Source organism: Marmota flaviventris, chromosome 17, assembly GCF_047511675.1.
Source record: "Marmota flaviventris isolate mMarFla1 chromosome 17, mMarFla1.hap1, whole genome shotgun sequence".
NCBI lineage: Eukaryota > Metazoa > Chordata > Mammalia > Rodentia > Sciuridae > Marmota > Marmota flaviventris.
Window position 1 is genome coordinate 40,165,687 of NC_092514.1, and position 16,047 is coordinate 40,181,733.

Sequence of the window (16,047 nt, forward strand, 5' to 3'; positions counted from 1 at the left end):
GGGCCATGAACATGTGTGCTGGCACCACCACCTCCAAAATCTGTTGCCACCACCACTGTCACCTGGGTGGATTCCCTTCTTCTTCTCTACAATACTGGAAGGGAGCATCAGAATGATCAGATTTGCCTGCCCTGGTCCCACAAGGCAAGGGAGGGTGCTTGCCTTTCTCATCTTTTCCAGTAGGAGGCAGTAGGAGGATATATTCTAGTAAGATGAAAAATTCAAGAGGGAAGCTGTGGGCCACTTGTCATAAGATAACAAATTCGGAAGCGTGGTGAGAAAAAAATCCTTGTAAGCCTTTTTTTTTTTTTTTTTTTTTTTTTGCAGGTCTAGAATCATTTCTGCAGACTGGAAGAGGAACTCAGAATGATCTTGAGGAATGTTTCCTAGAATGAAGTGGTTGCCAGGCAACCACTTGGTTGTGAATCTTCAGGTACAAATCAAGAATGATAATGAAACAAAGACCAGGATCTCTCTTTTGGTAAATAGGAAAAAATTATGAGCTAAATAAGAACCTTTCAAAAGATTACTGTGGGTCAGATATTAAATAAAATTGTACTGTGATTTGAGCAAATGGTGGAGGAGATTGTAACCAAGCCTTCAAAGATTAGCCATTTCAGAAGAGGGGAGCTGAGACTGGTGAACTTGTTTTTTATTTCTTTGGGGCTCAGCAGTTCTTTCAGTTTTATTTCGGTTTATTTCCTTCAAAAATCCAAGCAAAGTTAAATTGAATACTCTTTATTAGATGCATTACTTTTCTAAAAAACAGAACAGAAAATTTCTTTAAAAAGTAGTTTGGGCAAAAAAATTCACCGGAGGTGCTTGGGCAAGAGAATTGGGGATGGGATGGCTGGCCATTCTGTCCTTTCTTCTTATGCAAGGTTCATAATTCTTGGATCCTAGGATGATGGATTGTGCTTCAGTTTTTTCATGCACTCTTGAACTGATGGATCACTGGGTTTGGCACAGACATGTTGCCCCTTGTTGGTGAGAAAGCTGGGCGACAAGAAGGCGATTATGAACGGAGTTGTCTTCAGCAAGTGGACCCAAGGAGCCCCATCCTCCTTACCCCTGGGAATCCCCACCCAACAGTCTCTTCTTTCCATTCTCTGCAGAAGGCAGCTCAGGCCCAGAATCCTCTCTGAGACCCTCCTCTGCCTGTGAGACTCCCTGGGGATTCATGGGAGTGTCCTTGGGCAGCCTCCTGCCTGCTCTCTCCTTCCTTCCCTCTCCTCCCCTCCACTAGGAAGGTCTCATCCCTCATGCCCTGCAGGACCCTGGTGAGGACACAAGTTGTCCCTTACCTGGCAAGATCCAAGGGTGGGACTATTTTAGACACCCATCCCTCATGCCCTCCCTCCAAGACCCTGCAGGCTCCCTGGCTCCTGACACATGATGGGTGAGATTGACACTTACATGACACCTGGCTGTGAGCACCCACTGCTCGTTTCAAAATAATCTTTCATGAATGTACACCGGATACTTCGTGTAATATATGAGAAGCAGCAGTCAGCAGGAGAGTTAAAGACTATAAGTGGAGAAAGGGCTATTTAAGGGACAGGTCTTTTCTCTCAAGAGTACCATGGAGGGTGCAGTGAAGAGTACCAAGAAGAGGGACCAGCATTCAGAAGGGATGCTTCTTCCTTCTTGGGCAGCACTCACTGTCATCTCCTTGCTTCAGAACCCCCACCTCAAAGTTGAATTGTGTGTCTGAAGGTACCCAGGTGGACTTATGGCCACGACAGGGGCAATAGCATTTTCTCAGAAGGGGAAGGCAGCTGCAGGCACCAGAGAGCACCCTGTGCCCCAGCTGGGCGGGCTCTCAGGACTGCCAGGTGGGAATAGAAAAGGCATCTTTGCAGGAGGTACCCATGGCCCATCCTGATCTTCCCTGGAGATTTCTACATACCCCAGGGTCCTCCAGATCTCTCTCTGCTCTGTAAATATGGTGGATGAAACCATAGCACGGGTCTTGCTCATCTCCTGCTTTTAAATATATAACACAATGGAATATTTACCTTTATTAACTAGTGGAGGTTGAAACGGATGCTCTCTCTCCAAGAGTTCTCTTGTTTCTGGATCTGAAAGAAATAGAAAGATGGGGAGAGAAATAGCTGGGAGGCAGCACCCTCTCAGCATCTCTGCTCCTCTATTCCTTGCCCCATCCCAAGGTAGAGAGGTTCTGATCCTGGACCACCGTCACCTGTCTGGGTTTAGGCCTGTCTCAGCCCTTTTGTATCATGAGTGCTCTGGGCCCTTTTGAAAATGTTGGAGACATGAAGACTTTGTACTGACTCTGAAATGCTAAAAGCAAACTGCAAGTTGAACATGCTTCTGGAATCTCAGGACTCTGGAAACAGCAAGTTTTTCATCTACTCATTTGGTGGCAATGTCCCTTGAAGTGATGTGAAGCTACTTCCAGTCTTTATTTATCTAACTTAGTATAAATATTCCCTAAGTGTTTGATTAAAATATGCTCCCCAGAGACCACCAGAGAGGTTAGGTAATGTCCAGGTATCGATGACTTTTTCAAAACCAGAAAAATTTTGCATTTCAGAAAACATCTAACTCTAAAGATTGTTGGTAAGAAATTGTGAACCTGCATCATTCTAATTAGGCAAGTGCAACTTAACTTCTAGCTGGTTTCTTAAATAGTTACAATTAAATTACATTTAATAAGGCATTTGGGCACTTCTCTACATGTTTGATATGATGTGGGTAGAACTGCAATGAAAATAAATAAATAAGATCTGAGCTGGGAATGGTGACTCACTATCATGCCTATAGTTCCAGAGACTTGGAAAGCAGAGGAGGAAGATCGAAAGTTTGAGGCCAGCCTCAGCAACTTAGTGAATCTCTTAGCAACTTAGCAAGACATATTCTCAAAATTAAAAAACAAAAAGGACTGGGGATATGGCTCAGTGGTAGATTGTTGACTTCAATCCAAAGTGAAAAAAAGAAAAAAAGAAATCTGAAATAGCCTTATCTTTCCATAACTACTTCTGAACTAGCTCATATCCTGATTTCAACAGTTATTATCTATGTGATATTAAGCAAGTTATTTAAGGTTTCTATACCACAGTTTTCTCATTTGGAAAGTGAGAGAATATAATAATGATTACAACAACAACAACAACAATAATAATATACAAACTATATACAATTGCTTAAGTCTTACTCTTTCGTTCCCTACATGAATGGCAAATTTACAACTTGTTCCAACTAATACCTAACCCACAAAGTTGTTTGGAAGACTCAATGTTTAAAGAACAGTGACGGCATGGCACATAGAAAATACTAGATAATATGTTTGTTAAATAAAAATTAGAATTGTTAGGTGACTGCTAATCATGCTTTTTATTTTTTAATTTTTTCTCCTTGCATCCTGTGACATTTTAACTTCTTAAGAATCTTGACAGCTGGAGAGAGAGCCTCTCCCAGGACTGGTCAATTTTTAGAGACAGCAAGTGTTTCAAACTGACTAATGCTGAATGCTTCTGCCCAACCACTTCTTTGTCTCACTCTCAAATGCCATGCCAACATGTCCCCTGCCCTAAATCATTCTACAGCCAAGTACCAGACAATGAAAGACCATCATCACTATATCCAAAGCTTTCTGGACGTATTCAACCTATCCAGTCTTAAACAGCACCCCCTCCTTTGTCCTGAGTTCTTCTCAGAAACCTCATAAAGGCTCTGGCATAGGTTTCTCCTCTATCCTTCTTGTGCCCCCTGGCCCAAAGCTGAGGTACACCACGGCCCTGTGCTGCTCAGTGTACCTCCCTCTCTTGGGAAATGTAAATAATACATTCTTTTTTTTCTTGGTACCAGGGATTGAACTCAGGGTCACTCAACCACTGAGCCACATCCCCAGCCCTATTTTGTATTTTATTTAGAGACAGGGTCTCACTGAGTTCCTTAGTGCCTGGTTTTGCTGAGGCTGGCTTTGAGCTTGAGATCCTTCTACCTCAGTCTCCCGAGCCTCTGGATTATAGATGTGCATCACCACACTCAGCTGCATTCTTTTTTTTTTCTTTTTTTAAGTGGCATTGGTCTCTCTGGAGATTCAGTCACCTTCATAAATTAAAATTCCACATATTCAAATGAGAAGGTGATCTCAGGTGAGTCACTTACCTGGCTAGTCCCAATTCCTCTGAAAATGACATTTCTACAGTAGATGCTATATAATGGTGCAAACATCATGGGATTCTATACTTCTTTCCACAAATTTATATTTTAATGATGGTTCTTTCTATCTAGCTAAAATGCCAGCTAAGAGAAGGTATCCAATAATTCTGGCCTTGCAAAGGAGATAACTCTTTCCCCAGATGGAACCAATCATCTCTGTGCAGTTTCTCTCAGGGATCAAGAGCTGCAGACAGAGTCAGGGAGGGCAATGATGCCCTCTGCATCTTCTCCCCAGACCAAGAGTTACCGAGGACCTGGCCACTGGTGAAGGGGCTCTCCAGACTCACCGGGTATGACCTGGGCCTGGGATCCAAGGGAAGCACCAAGAATGAGGAAGGAGAGGGCAGCTGCAGAGACCTTCATCTTTCCTGTGGGCAGGCAGAGTTGTTCTGAGAAATAAATTTTGATCTCCCTGATTTGCTGGCCTGTCCTTATGTGTATCAAAGGAGGAGGATCAGGAAGTCACAGGACAGAGGTCAGAATGCTCTCCATTGGCTCATTAATAGCGAACATGCTATTTCTATAAGACAGAAAGAGGCTGAGAACGTAACAGGAAGTAGAGGGCAAAGGTGACATGGGGATTTTCCAGCTGTCCCAGTATACAGGCACAGAGAAGAACTATTTCAAGAAGGATTCCTCTGTTAGGAGACTCATTGGTTCCTATAAATCTGACCACAGGGTGAGGGCGGGTGTCTCTGTCAGACTTCCTGACTCAGGGTTGGGACTTGGTCGACACTGTGCCCATTTCCAGTTCTCTTCTGGCCCAACCAGAAGGGAATTGAAACTTAGGAGCCAGTCCAGTTGGCCACTGGAATGAAGAGCAGGAGATTAGGGGCCAGGAGATTCCTAAGCTCTGATGATCCCAAGGCCTAACCACTGCACCCTGACTCTCAAGTGCCCTAAAGCCTGAAATCAGGGTACCCTCCAGGAGGCATGCTCTGGCATACAGCCTTGGCCTTGTGATTCATCATTCAGAATCTGCCAGGGGCTTCTCATGGACTTGGGGCCAACATCAAAGTCTTTGTGTGCAGAAGGCCCTGAAGACTTGGGTTCTCTTCCCACGCACTGCCCCTCCACTTTCCAATACAATGACACTTTAATGCATAATAACTTCAACAGCTTAAAGTGAATTTTTAAATTTAGATTTTCTTCTTTAGGAGAGGACCTATATACTTGAGGACCCCAATAGTTGTGCTTAATGGATAAATTGGTGCCATGCTAATACTAATTCCTACTAACTCATCAACTCTATTCAGGAAGGTTTCTAGGCCCTTGCTCCCTCCAGGTTGGGCCAGGTGTTCCTGCAAAGTGGTTCCACAGCATCTGGTATTCAAATCCCATAGTTACAGTCATATTCTATTTCTAAGGCTTTTTTTTTACCTAATTCCCACCCCCACAGCTGCCTTCTCCTTCCTCATGGGTGTGGTTAAAAGAGCATAGGTGATCCATTCTCTTAACAAAATTCCCAGTGCACAGTTTCAAGGTCCTTGGATATCTGCAAGGATGAGGTAGTTAACAGAGAATAAAGTAAAACCAGAGGTGTGAGTTCCCATGTGCAAATGCAGAATGGTGATAATGAAATAAAGACAAATCATTTTCTTTTGGTTAATAAGACTGAAAATTAATGGAAAATTCTTAGAAACTAAGACTTGCATGAGATTCTCATGGGTCAGATATTAAGTAAGTTGTGTCATTTGAGCATGACCATAGTATGATGAAAGATGCTGTTTTCCAAACTACCACAAAACCTTAAAAATACTAGCTATTTTGGTAGGGAGGAGAAGATGAGACATAATGTGAATTTGTGTCTAGTTTCCTTGGGTTATAAAAATCCCCAGTTTTTGTTGTTATCTCAGGAATTTTTTTTTTTTTTTTTTTGCAATTTGTGACTCACTGCTCTAAAAGTTATTTCCTCCTATTGATTTCTTAGGCAAATCATACTAAAAGTAGACATAAGTTTAAAACTTTTTCTTTTTTTTAAATATTTATTTTTTAGTTTTCGGTGGACACAATGTCTTTATTTTATTTTTATGTGGTGTTGAGGATTGAACCCAATGCCCCACGGGTGCCAGGCGAGCACACTACAGCTTGAGCCACATCCCCAGCCCTAAAACTTTTTCAAATAGAAAACATTTTGTTGTAGTTTAGAATTCAGTGCTGTCCTTTGAATTTTATGAGATAGTAACCAAGGTGTACTAATTGTAAAAATAAGCTTATATGCTTAAATAGAGGTGTACATATATTTGATAGCTACTCTCTTTAAAAGTTTTGTTTTTCTTTTTTTGCATCATTGGAGATTGAACCAGGCCCTCTATTACTGAACTACATCCCCAGCCCTTTTTATTTTATTTTGAGATAGGGTCTTCCTATGTTTTCCAGACTGACCTTGAACTTTCGATCCTCCTGCCTCAGCCTCCTGAAGAGCCAGTTTTACAGGTGTATGTCACTGTGACTGGCTTACATTGTTTATAAATATCCTTTAACTTTAGAGGAAAAGTCTTTTCAGAACTTATGTATATTAATAAAAACAATTAAAACTTAGAAATAGGGCAAAGGATAAGTGCATACCTTCCTATGTCATCCTGGAATGTTGCTAACAGCCGCCGCACCCCCCCCTGGATTCCTGTAAGTGTAGAGGATGGTAGGAAGGGGGTTGATGTTCCACTTACTATTAACCAGGTCCCAAAGTTTATGAGATAACATATTAACTTGAAAATTTTGACCAGGACACATGCAAATGATTTCTGTCCCCTAGAAGATAGCCCTAAAGGGGATAGGTTTATGATCACTCTATACATAAGTACTAATCTATCCCCTAACTTAGCAAACATGTTTTAGAATATCATCTGCAATTAACTCTATAAACTCTATTCCTCCAGTGATTTTTGGATCAGTTTTATGATTCCATCACACATGGACCCATAACATGGTTTAAATACACACATTCAATCTATATTTGAATGAGTCATGACTTTAGCTATTTAAAAATAATACTATGATATCTCTTGTTTCAAAGATAATACTTATCCTAAGATGAGTAATCCCCTCAGTTTCCTCTTCCTCGTAAACTTCAAAATAAATGAGTAAAGTAATTGGATTTTGCTCTAGAACAACTCAGTCCTGGTGTATGAGGACTGGCACTGGGTGCCGTGAGACCTGAGAGACAGACAGATCGAGCATTAGAGTGCAGTTTACTGGGGACTCACTGATAGATGCAATTTGAGTCAGAAAGAGAGGCAGGGAACTGGGTTTGGAGAAAAGAGACTTCATTGTAACTGGAATGTACCTGGTTTACCTTACACTGACGTAAGAGTCAGGCATGCTCCTGGAGCCGGACTCTGGTTGTAAAGCTCCACATATCACTCTAATGGTTTTATCCTTTTATACCTTTCTGGGAAACTATGCAGGAAAACCCAATTTGAGTTGTTCTGGGGCAATCATGGTGGTTACAACTCAGGTTCTGCCATCAAATCAGGCTAAATCCACACAGATGCTGTTTATTGTTTACCAGATGCGTTGCTTTAACACCAAACAGAATACAGACTTTTTTGTTTGTTTGTTCACTTGTTTTCAGTAATTCAGGCCAAGAATCTCCCAGGAGGTAGGTGGGTTGAGGGAGTTGGGGGTGGGGTGGCTGGCAACTTGTGTTCCTTTTCCTCAGTTGATTTTTTTAGCTCCAGATCCGTGGACAGTTATTTTAAGTTCAAGTTTGCCATGCACTCCTGGACTCCCCCATCATTGGGGTCGGCACAGATTCGTTGTCCCTTCCTGCTGAAGAAACTGGAGAAAAGTGGGGAAAGGATTACAAAATGAGTCGTCTTCAGCAAGTGGACGCAAGGAGCCCCATCCTCCTTACCCCTGGGAATCCCCACCCAACAGTCTCTTCTTTCCATTCTCTGCAGAAGGCAGCTCAGGCCCAGAATCCTCTCTGAGACCCTCCTCTGCCTGTGAGACTCCCTGAGGATTCATGGGAGTGTCCTTGGGCAGCCTCCTGCCTGCTCTCTCCTTCCTCCCCTCTCCTCCTCTCCACTAGGAAGGTCTCATCCCTCGTGCCCTGCAGGACCCTGGTGAGGACACAAGTTGTCCCTTACCTGGCAAAATTCAAGGGTGGGACTATTTTAGACACCCATCCCTCATGCCCTCCCTCCAAGACCCTGTGGGCTCCCTGTTCCCAACACATGGTGGGTGAGATTGACACTTACATGACACCTGGCTGAGAGCACCCACTGCTCGTTTCAAAATAATCTTTCATGAATGTACACCGGATTCTTCGCCGAGTATATGAGAAGCAGCAGTCAGCAGCTTCCTGAAGAATACCTGCAGGCAGAGAAAGTCCATTTGAGGGCCAAGTCTTTTGCATCAGGAGTACCATGTAGGTTGCTGTGAAGGGTTCCATGGCGGGGGACCAGGGCTCAGAGGGGATGCTTCTTCCTCCTTGGGCAGCACTCACTGTCATCTCCTTGCTTCAGAACCCCCCACCCCAGAGCTGACCTCTGTGTCTGAACCATGATAGGGGCAGAAGCATTAGCCCTGGAAGGGGAAGGCAGCTGCAGGCATCACAGAGCACCCTGTGCCCCAGCTGGGCGGACTCTCAGGACAGCCAGGTGACAATAGAGAAGACATCCTTGGAGGAGGTACCCATGGCCCATCCTGATCTTCCCTGGAGACTTTCCCCACCCTCAGGCCCTCCTATTCTCAGCCTGTCCTGTCAACAGGGTGGATGAATCTCTAGCATAAGTCTGAGCCCCCCTGCTGCTTAGAAATATGTCCTATTTGGTCATTTACCGTGCTGAATTGGAGACTCAATAGGAATCCTCAGAACTTGTCTTTTCTCTAGATCTGAAAGAAGCAGACAGATGGGGTGGAATTTACTGGGAGACAGCACCATTTCAGCATCTCCACCCACCCCATTCCTCACCCCATCCCAAGGCAGAGAGGCCCCGATCCTGGAACACAGTCACCTGTCTGGGTGTAGGCCTGCCTTAGCCCTTCTGTCTTCTTTTTCCCTGCGGTTCTTCAGGGCCCTTTTGAAAATGTTTGAGACACAGAGACATTCTACTGTCTCTTGAATACTAATAGCACAGTGAAAGTCAAATATGAGTGACTTCAAGGGATCTATTCCAAATGTGATGAAGTCCACACTCTTTCTTTTCTTTTTTTTTATTGGTTGTTCAAAACATTACAAAGCTCTTGACATATCATATTTCATACTTTAGATTCAAGTGGGTTATGAACTCCCATTTTTACCCCATATACAGATTGCAGAATCACATCGATTACACACCCACATTTTTACATAATGCCATATTAGTGACTGTTGTATTCTGCTACCTTTCCTATCCTCTACTATCCCCCCTCCCCTCCCCTCCCATCTTCTCTCTCTACCCATCTACTGTAATTCATTTTTCTCCTTGTTTATTTTCCCATTCCCCTCACAACCTCTTATATGTGATTTTGTATAACAATTAGGGTCTCCTTCCATTTCCATGCAATTTCCCTTTTCTCTCCCTTTCCCTCTCACCTCATGTCTCTGTTTAATGTTAATCTTATCCTCCTGCTCTTCCTCCCTGCTCTGTTCTTAGTTGCTCTCATTATATCAAAGAAGACATTTGGCATTTGTTTTTTAGGGATTGGCTAGCTTCACTTAGCATAATCTGCTCTAGTGCCATCCATTTCCCTGCAAATTCCATGATTTTGTCATTTTTTAGTGCTGCGTAATACTCCATGGTATATAAATGCCACATTTTTTTTATCCATTCATCTATTGAAGGGCATCCACACTCTTTCTTCATGTTTTTGCCTTCTAAAAGACTGGCAAACAGCAAGTTGTTCATCAGCTCATTTGGTGGCACAATGTCCCTTGAAATGATGTGAACCTATTTACAATCTTTATTTATCCCATTTGGTACTAATACTTATGTGTTTGCTGAAGAATTGTGTTAGTCAGCTTTTTTTTTTCTTTTCTTTTTTTGTACTGGGGACTGAACCCAGGGACTCTTTCTCAATGAGTTACATCCCTAGTTCTTTTTACCTTTTTAATTTTGAGACCAGTTCTCGCTCAGTTGCTGAGGATCTCATTCAGTTGGTGAGGCTGGTGTTGAACTTGTGATCCTTCTGTCTCAGTGCCCCCCACCCCTCCCCTGCCCCTAGTCTCTGGGATGACAGGTGTTTGTTACTACCAGGGTTGCCTGGGTGGATTCCTGACTATTAGTCAATTTTTAATCGCTGTGATCAAAACACCTGACAAGAACAATTTAGAGGAAGGAATGTTTATTTGGTGCTCTTGGTTTCAGAGATTTTATTCCCCCTGGCTGACTCCATTGCTGTAGGCCTGAGGTGAGGCTGACCAAGGGGACAATGGCAGAAATCTGTTCAGCTCGTGACAACCAGGAAGCAGAGAAAAAGAGTGAGGAGCTGGGGACAAGGTATACAATGTCCCCAAAGTCGTGTCCCAGTGACCTACTCCAGCTATGCCCCCCTTGCCCATAGTTATCACCTAGCAGTCCACTCAAATTCTTAATTCATAAAATGGATTAATCTACCTGATTAGCTCTCACCCTTGCCTAAAAGCCCACCTCTGAACCTTGCTACATTGGAGGTCACACTTTCAAAACATGAGCTTTTAGGAGAATCTTTCTAGATTTAAACCGTAATAGAAATATTGCTGCATTTCACAGAAATAGTGTGCTTTCCAGATCCCACAAAGTTAAGCAACATGCAGGTGTTTATTGTCTTTAAATTTTTTTTAAATTGTAGTAAATATATATATCTTCAAATTTTGCTATTAAAACATTTTAAAGTGTTCAGTTTAGTAGCCTTAAATATATTCCAAATACCGTGCAAGTATCACCACCATCCATTCATAAACCTTGCAAATACCACTCTGTGTAGCTTATACAAGGAGAATCATGCAGCATCTGTCTTTCGTGACTGACTCACTTCACTTATGTCACCCGACTTTTGTCCATATAGTAGCATGTCAGAATGCTGGATAATATTTCATTGCATGTGTCTACCACATTTTACTCACCCATCCATTATGTGTCCACTGATGGACACATTGTGTTTCTACCTTTTGCCTACTGTGGAGAACACTGCTAAGAACATGGTGGTACTGAAATCTTTTCATGCACATGCTTTCAAGTTTTTGGGGTGTATACCCAAAAGTGAAATTACTGGATATCATCTTAACTTTTCAAAGCCCCCAAGATTCTATATTCTGAAATTCATACAGCCCTAACTGTTTGGGGGATTACAGACCCATATTGTGCTAATTAGGCAAATGCAGCTAAACTTTTAGCCCCCCTTCCTTCTTTCCTCCGTCCCTCCCTTTCAACTCAAAGTCAGTCATTTCCACAATTGCCTGTTTCACAGACTAAAACTAGCTCTAAAATTGATATTTATTTTTCATATCAAAACATAAATTAATGATTTGGGCAACAAGGATTCAGTCATCAACTTAGTTCAACAATTGCTTTCTTGTTCTTAGCCCATTTATTTTCTTTCTTTTTTTTTGGTACCAGGAATTTAATGCAGGGGTGCTTTATCACTGAGCTACATCCCCAGTCCTTCTTATTTATTTATTTATTTAATGAAAAAAATTAAAAAGAAGTGTTTTATTATAGATATTTTAAAATACAAACTCAAAAACACTATCATAGACTTACTTTTTTAAAAAATGGAGTGCATTGAAAAGACTTTAATGTCAATCTCCATTAACCTGTATTTCACATAAAGTAAATATGATTGTTTTTTGCACCTAAGGAAAGAAAATATAAATGTAAACTTAAAATTGAATTTGGTTCTCATTGATTCTTTTTAAAAAATTTTTAATTTGTTTTAATGAGTTATACTTGACACTAGAATGCATTTATGTACTTTGCTATATCATACATAGATGGGATATAATTTCTCATTTTTCAGTCACATATATACATAAAGTAATTATGTCTGTCTCATTCTACTATCTTTTCTATCCCCCCCCCCAATTCTTCCCTAGTGGCTCCCCTAACCCCGCCTTATTGTGATTTAGCATCTGCATATTAGAGAAAACATTCGGTCAGCTCTTAGTTTTGTGGGATTGGCTTATTTCACTTAGCATGATATTCTCCAACTCCAACATTTACTGGCAAATGCCATAATTTCACTCTTCTTTAAAGCTGAGTAATATTTCATTGACTATGTTTACCACATTTTCTTTATCCATTCATCTATTGAGGGATACTGAGGTTGGTTCCATAGTTTAGCTGTTGTGAATTGAGCTGCTATAAACATTGACATGGCTGCATTATTGTCGTATGCTGATTTTGGGTATAAACCAAGGAGTGGGATAGCTGGGTCAAATGGTAGTTCCATGCCCAGTTTTCTAAGGAATTTCCATACTGCTTTCCATATTTTTTTATTTTGAGACAGGGTCTCATTAAGTTGCTGAAGGCTTCACTAAGACACTGAAGTTTGCCTTGAATTTGTGATCTTCCTGTCTCAGCCTCCCAAGTCACTGGGATTACTGGAGTGTGCCACCATGTCCCTCTCTTAGCTCATTTCTTATAAATAGTCAACCCTCTATACCTGGGGGTTCCACACCTATGGAGTCAACCAACTGTGGTTGAAAATATTCTAAAAAGAAAGAAAGAAAGAAAAAAGTTGCATCAAGGGGCTGGGAATGTAGCTCAGTGGAACAGCCCTTGCTTAGCATGTATGAAGCCTAGTTTCAATACCTAGCACTTCAAAACTGAAACAAAGCAAAAACACAAGTTGCATCAGTACTGAACATGTCATTATTTCCTGAACAATATAGTATAACAACTATTTACTAGCACTTACATTGTTTTAGGTACTATAAGTAATCTAGAAATTATTTATAGCACAGGGGAAGATGTGCATGGGTTATATAAGGTCATTAGCATCCAGGTATTTTGGTATCCATGTAAGATCCTGGAACAATTCCTCAAGGACACCAAGGCAAGGTTGAATAGTTACATATAAATTGTATATAATGAGGCACCTGTATACAATGTAATATGCTTGATATGGTCAAGGTGGCCTGTACAAAATATCTTAAATAGTCTTGGCTTCCCATAACTACTTCCAAACTAGCTCCTATTCTAATTTCATCACCTACCAGCTGGGTGATCTCATGCAAGTTATTTAAAGTTTTTATAAATCAGTTTTCCCTTTTACAAAATGAGAACAGCAACAGCAACAATATGCAAATAAATGACTGATATCATGCTAGGTTTTTCCCCAACAAAAATAAGTAATTCACATCATTTAATATACTATCTACCCTACAGGATTGTTATCAGGAATAAATTCGTTAGCATCCATAAGAAACTTGGAATAGTGCCTGCCCTGTACAGAGGAATGACTAGACACATATTTGTTAAAGAATAGAATGGTTAGGTGACTTTGTATGAGACACTTGCCTGGGTTGGACCCCTTCCTCTCCAATGTGATAGATTTATATTAGATGGTATATAATGGTTCAAACGTCATAGAATTCTATGCTTCTTTCCAAAAAATTTCCAGTTGTACTATAATTTTTTTGATCTAGCATTGAATAGTCCCCATGTCCACTAAGAAAAGGTATCCAATAACTCTGGCCATGAAAAAGGAAATAATTGTCCCCAAACAGGACCAGTCATTTGTGGACAGTTTTTTTTTTCCAGGCTGCAGACTTTTTCCAGGTCTATACCCTGCTCTTCTGTTAAGTAAATTCCATCACTATGTCTGGGATGGACAGGAGTCACTAGAGGAAAATGGTGCCTGCTGCATCTCCCCCCCAGACCATGAGTTACCGAGGATGTGGCCACCAGTGAGATAGCTCACTGGACTCACCATGTATGACCCGGGCCTGGGATCCAAGAGCAGCAGCAAGAATGAGCAGGGAGAGGGCAGCTGTGGAGAACTTCATCTTCCCCGTGGGCAGGAAGAGCTGGGCTGGGGTCTCCTGAGCTCACCACTCTTTGACTCCCTGTCCTGTCTCTGTGTTTATAAAAGGAGAATCAGGAAGTCCTGAGCAGAGGCAGAGTGCTGTTCATTGGCTACGTCATAATTAACAGCTGTTTCTAAAAGAGGGAACTGGGATGACAATGCAAAAGGAAAGGCAGGGCTGAGGATGAAACAAGAAGTGAGACCACCACCAAGGTGACACTCACAGCCCTGTGGAGTTCCTGAACTGTCCTAATGGGCACAGGCAAAGAGAGAATATTTTAAGTAGGATCCTTCCTTCTAGAAGATTCATTAATATTCTATATCATAAGAACTCCTCCCCCGCAGGACTTAACCATCAGGTATCCAGAATCCTATTGAAGGGAAAGTGAGAAACGAGAGACCAGTGAGTGAGAAATGAAAGACGGAGACCAGGCAGAGACACATAAGAGAGTGTATTCATCAGAGCAGGCAAATAAAGGCCGCCTCTCTATAGTGGAGAGAGGCAAAACAGGCTTGGGTTCTGGCACTTTTATGAGGCAGGATCAGGAATCAGAGCTGGGTGGTTAGGGGTTGGGTTGGGTTGGTATGAGGGAGTGGTGAGCCTTTCTCAGAAACACCCTTAGGCAGGAAAGCAAAATTTTCCTTAAAATGGCAGCTGTCACTTAAGATGGCTGTCTAGATGCTAAGCAAGGAACTTATACCTATAAGCACAGTGGTTCACCAGCAAGAGCACTGACTTGTAAACCCAGTCACATGATTCCTTTCACAGTGTCTGGAGATATGTTTAGGCCTCCCCTCGTCTCAAACTACACATCCAATTCATTAATAAGCCCTTTGGTTATTTTTTGTTGCTGAAAGCTCAGTCCTTGTCCCTGATGCCAACCCAATAATGAGGACACGGTTTTGAGAAAAAGGAAAAGGAAGGTGTATTGTTTTGCTAGCAAAGGAGAAACATAGGGGACTCCTGTCTCAAGGGCTGTGATTCTGCCCATCAGCAGGAATAGGGGGCTTTTAAAGAGTTGACTTAAAGGCTGCATTCCACATGTTCTCTGTTGGAGTTGTGACTCACTTGCTAATTTGAGAGAGAGTCATTTCTGAGATCTTCTTGTTGAGGGCCACAGCTGAGTCAGGATGATGCATGGCATTTTTGCCAGAAGTAGTGGTTGAGAGGTGACGCCAGTGAGCCATTAAGATGATGACTTTTGAGTTCTTGCAGAGTTCCCGTTGAGTTCCAGTTGAGCTCTTGCGGGGATTCCTGAAGAGTTCCAATTGATTGGGGAAGTGCTGGAGGAGGGATTTCCAGTTGGTGGCTCCTGGAGGAGCTGCATGGTATTCGAGAGAGTTCCCGGGGAGCATGTGTGGAGTGAGCTGGTGGAGTTCGGAAATAAAATTTGTTCCTGCTTCAGTGGCTCGTGATTTGTGCCCAGCCAGACTGCGGCACTTCTGGTGCCATTCCCAAAGTCTGGATTACTTGGTTCCTATGCAAGGTGTGTGCTCAGGGACAGATCATTCTGCATAGGATGGAGATTGGGGAGGGGGAGAGATTAGGAAGGAGCAGAGAGAGAGAAAGAGAAAGAAACAAGTCCATTTTAAAAATTAATTGCAGTGGTAGAGCAGCAAGGGCTACATTCAAAGCATAACGTGGACCACGGTTACAGCTGTACCTTCAAAAATATGTCCAGAATTTTACTGTAGTGGCACTTCCTTTCTCCATAGAAAAGTCTTAATGGGCTTCTCCAGAAATCTTCACCATGGCTGATTTTAGGACTGTCAGCAAAAGAGTCTCTGCAAAAGAGTTCAGTGTAGATAAACTTCCTATTTTCGTGCTGCCCTATTTTACTTGGCCACAGGCTGGGAAGAAATCAGCTCTCCAGGTGCTGGACACCCCCTTACTAGTTTTTCACAAACATGTATCCAGTATAGTAG

At 42.1% G+C, this 16,047-nt stretch overlaps 2 protein-coding genes across 2 annotated transcripts; both read right to left on the bottom strand.

Moving 5' to 3' along the window:
- Nucleotides 1–722: 722 nt before the first annotated feature.
- LOC114082709 (C-C motif chemokine 15-like) lies at nucleotides 723–4,692 on the bottom strand. Its single transcript, XM_027923812.2, has 4 exons — nucleotides 4,476–4,692; nucleotides 2,019–2,081; nucleotides 1,417–1,528; nucleotides 723–996 (listed from the first exon to the last, which is right to left on the bottom strand). Exons 1-4 carry the CDS (start codon nucleotides 4,549–4,551, stop codon nucleotides 900–902), a joined length of 348 nt encoding a protein of 115 aa, XP_027779613.1. The 5' UTR covers nucleotides 4,552–4,692; the 3' UTR covers nucleotides 723–899.
- Nucleotides 4,693–7,659: 2,967 nt separating this feature from the next.
- On the bottom strand, nucleotides 7,660–14,188 carry LOC114082705 (C-C motif chemokine 15-like). The gene is made up of 4 exons (XM_027923808.2): nucleotides 14,026–14,188; nucleotides 8,974–9,027; nucleotides 8,391–8,505; nucleotides 7,660–7,968 (listed from the first exon to the last, which is right to left on the bottom strand). Exons 1-4 carry the CDS (start codon nucleotides 14,099–14,101, stop codon nucleotides 7,881–7,883), a joined length of 333 nt encoding a protein of 110 aa, XP_027779609.2. The 5' UTR covers nucleotides 14,102–14,188; the 3' UTR covers nucleotides 7,660–7,880.
- Nucleotides 14,189–16,047: the final 1,859 nt, after the last annotated feature.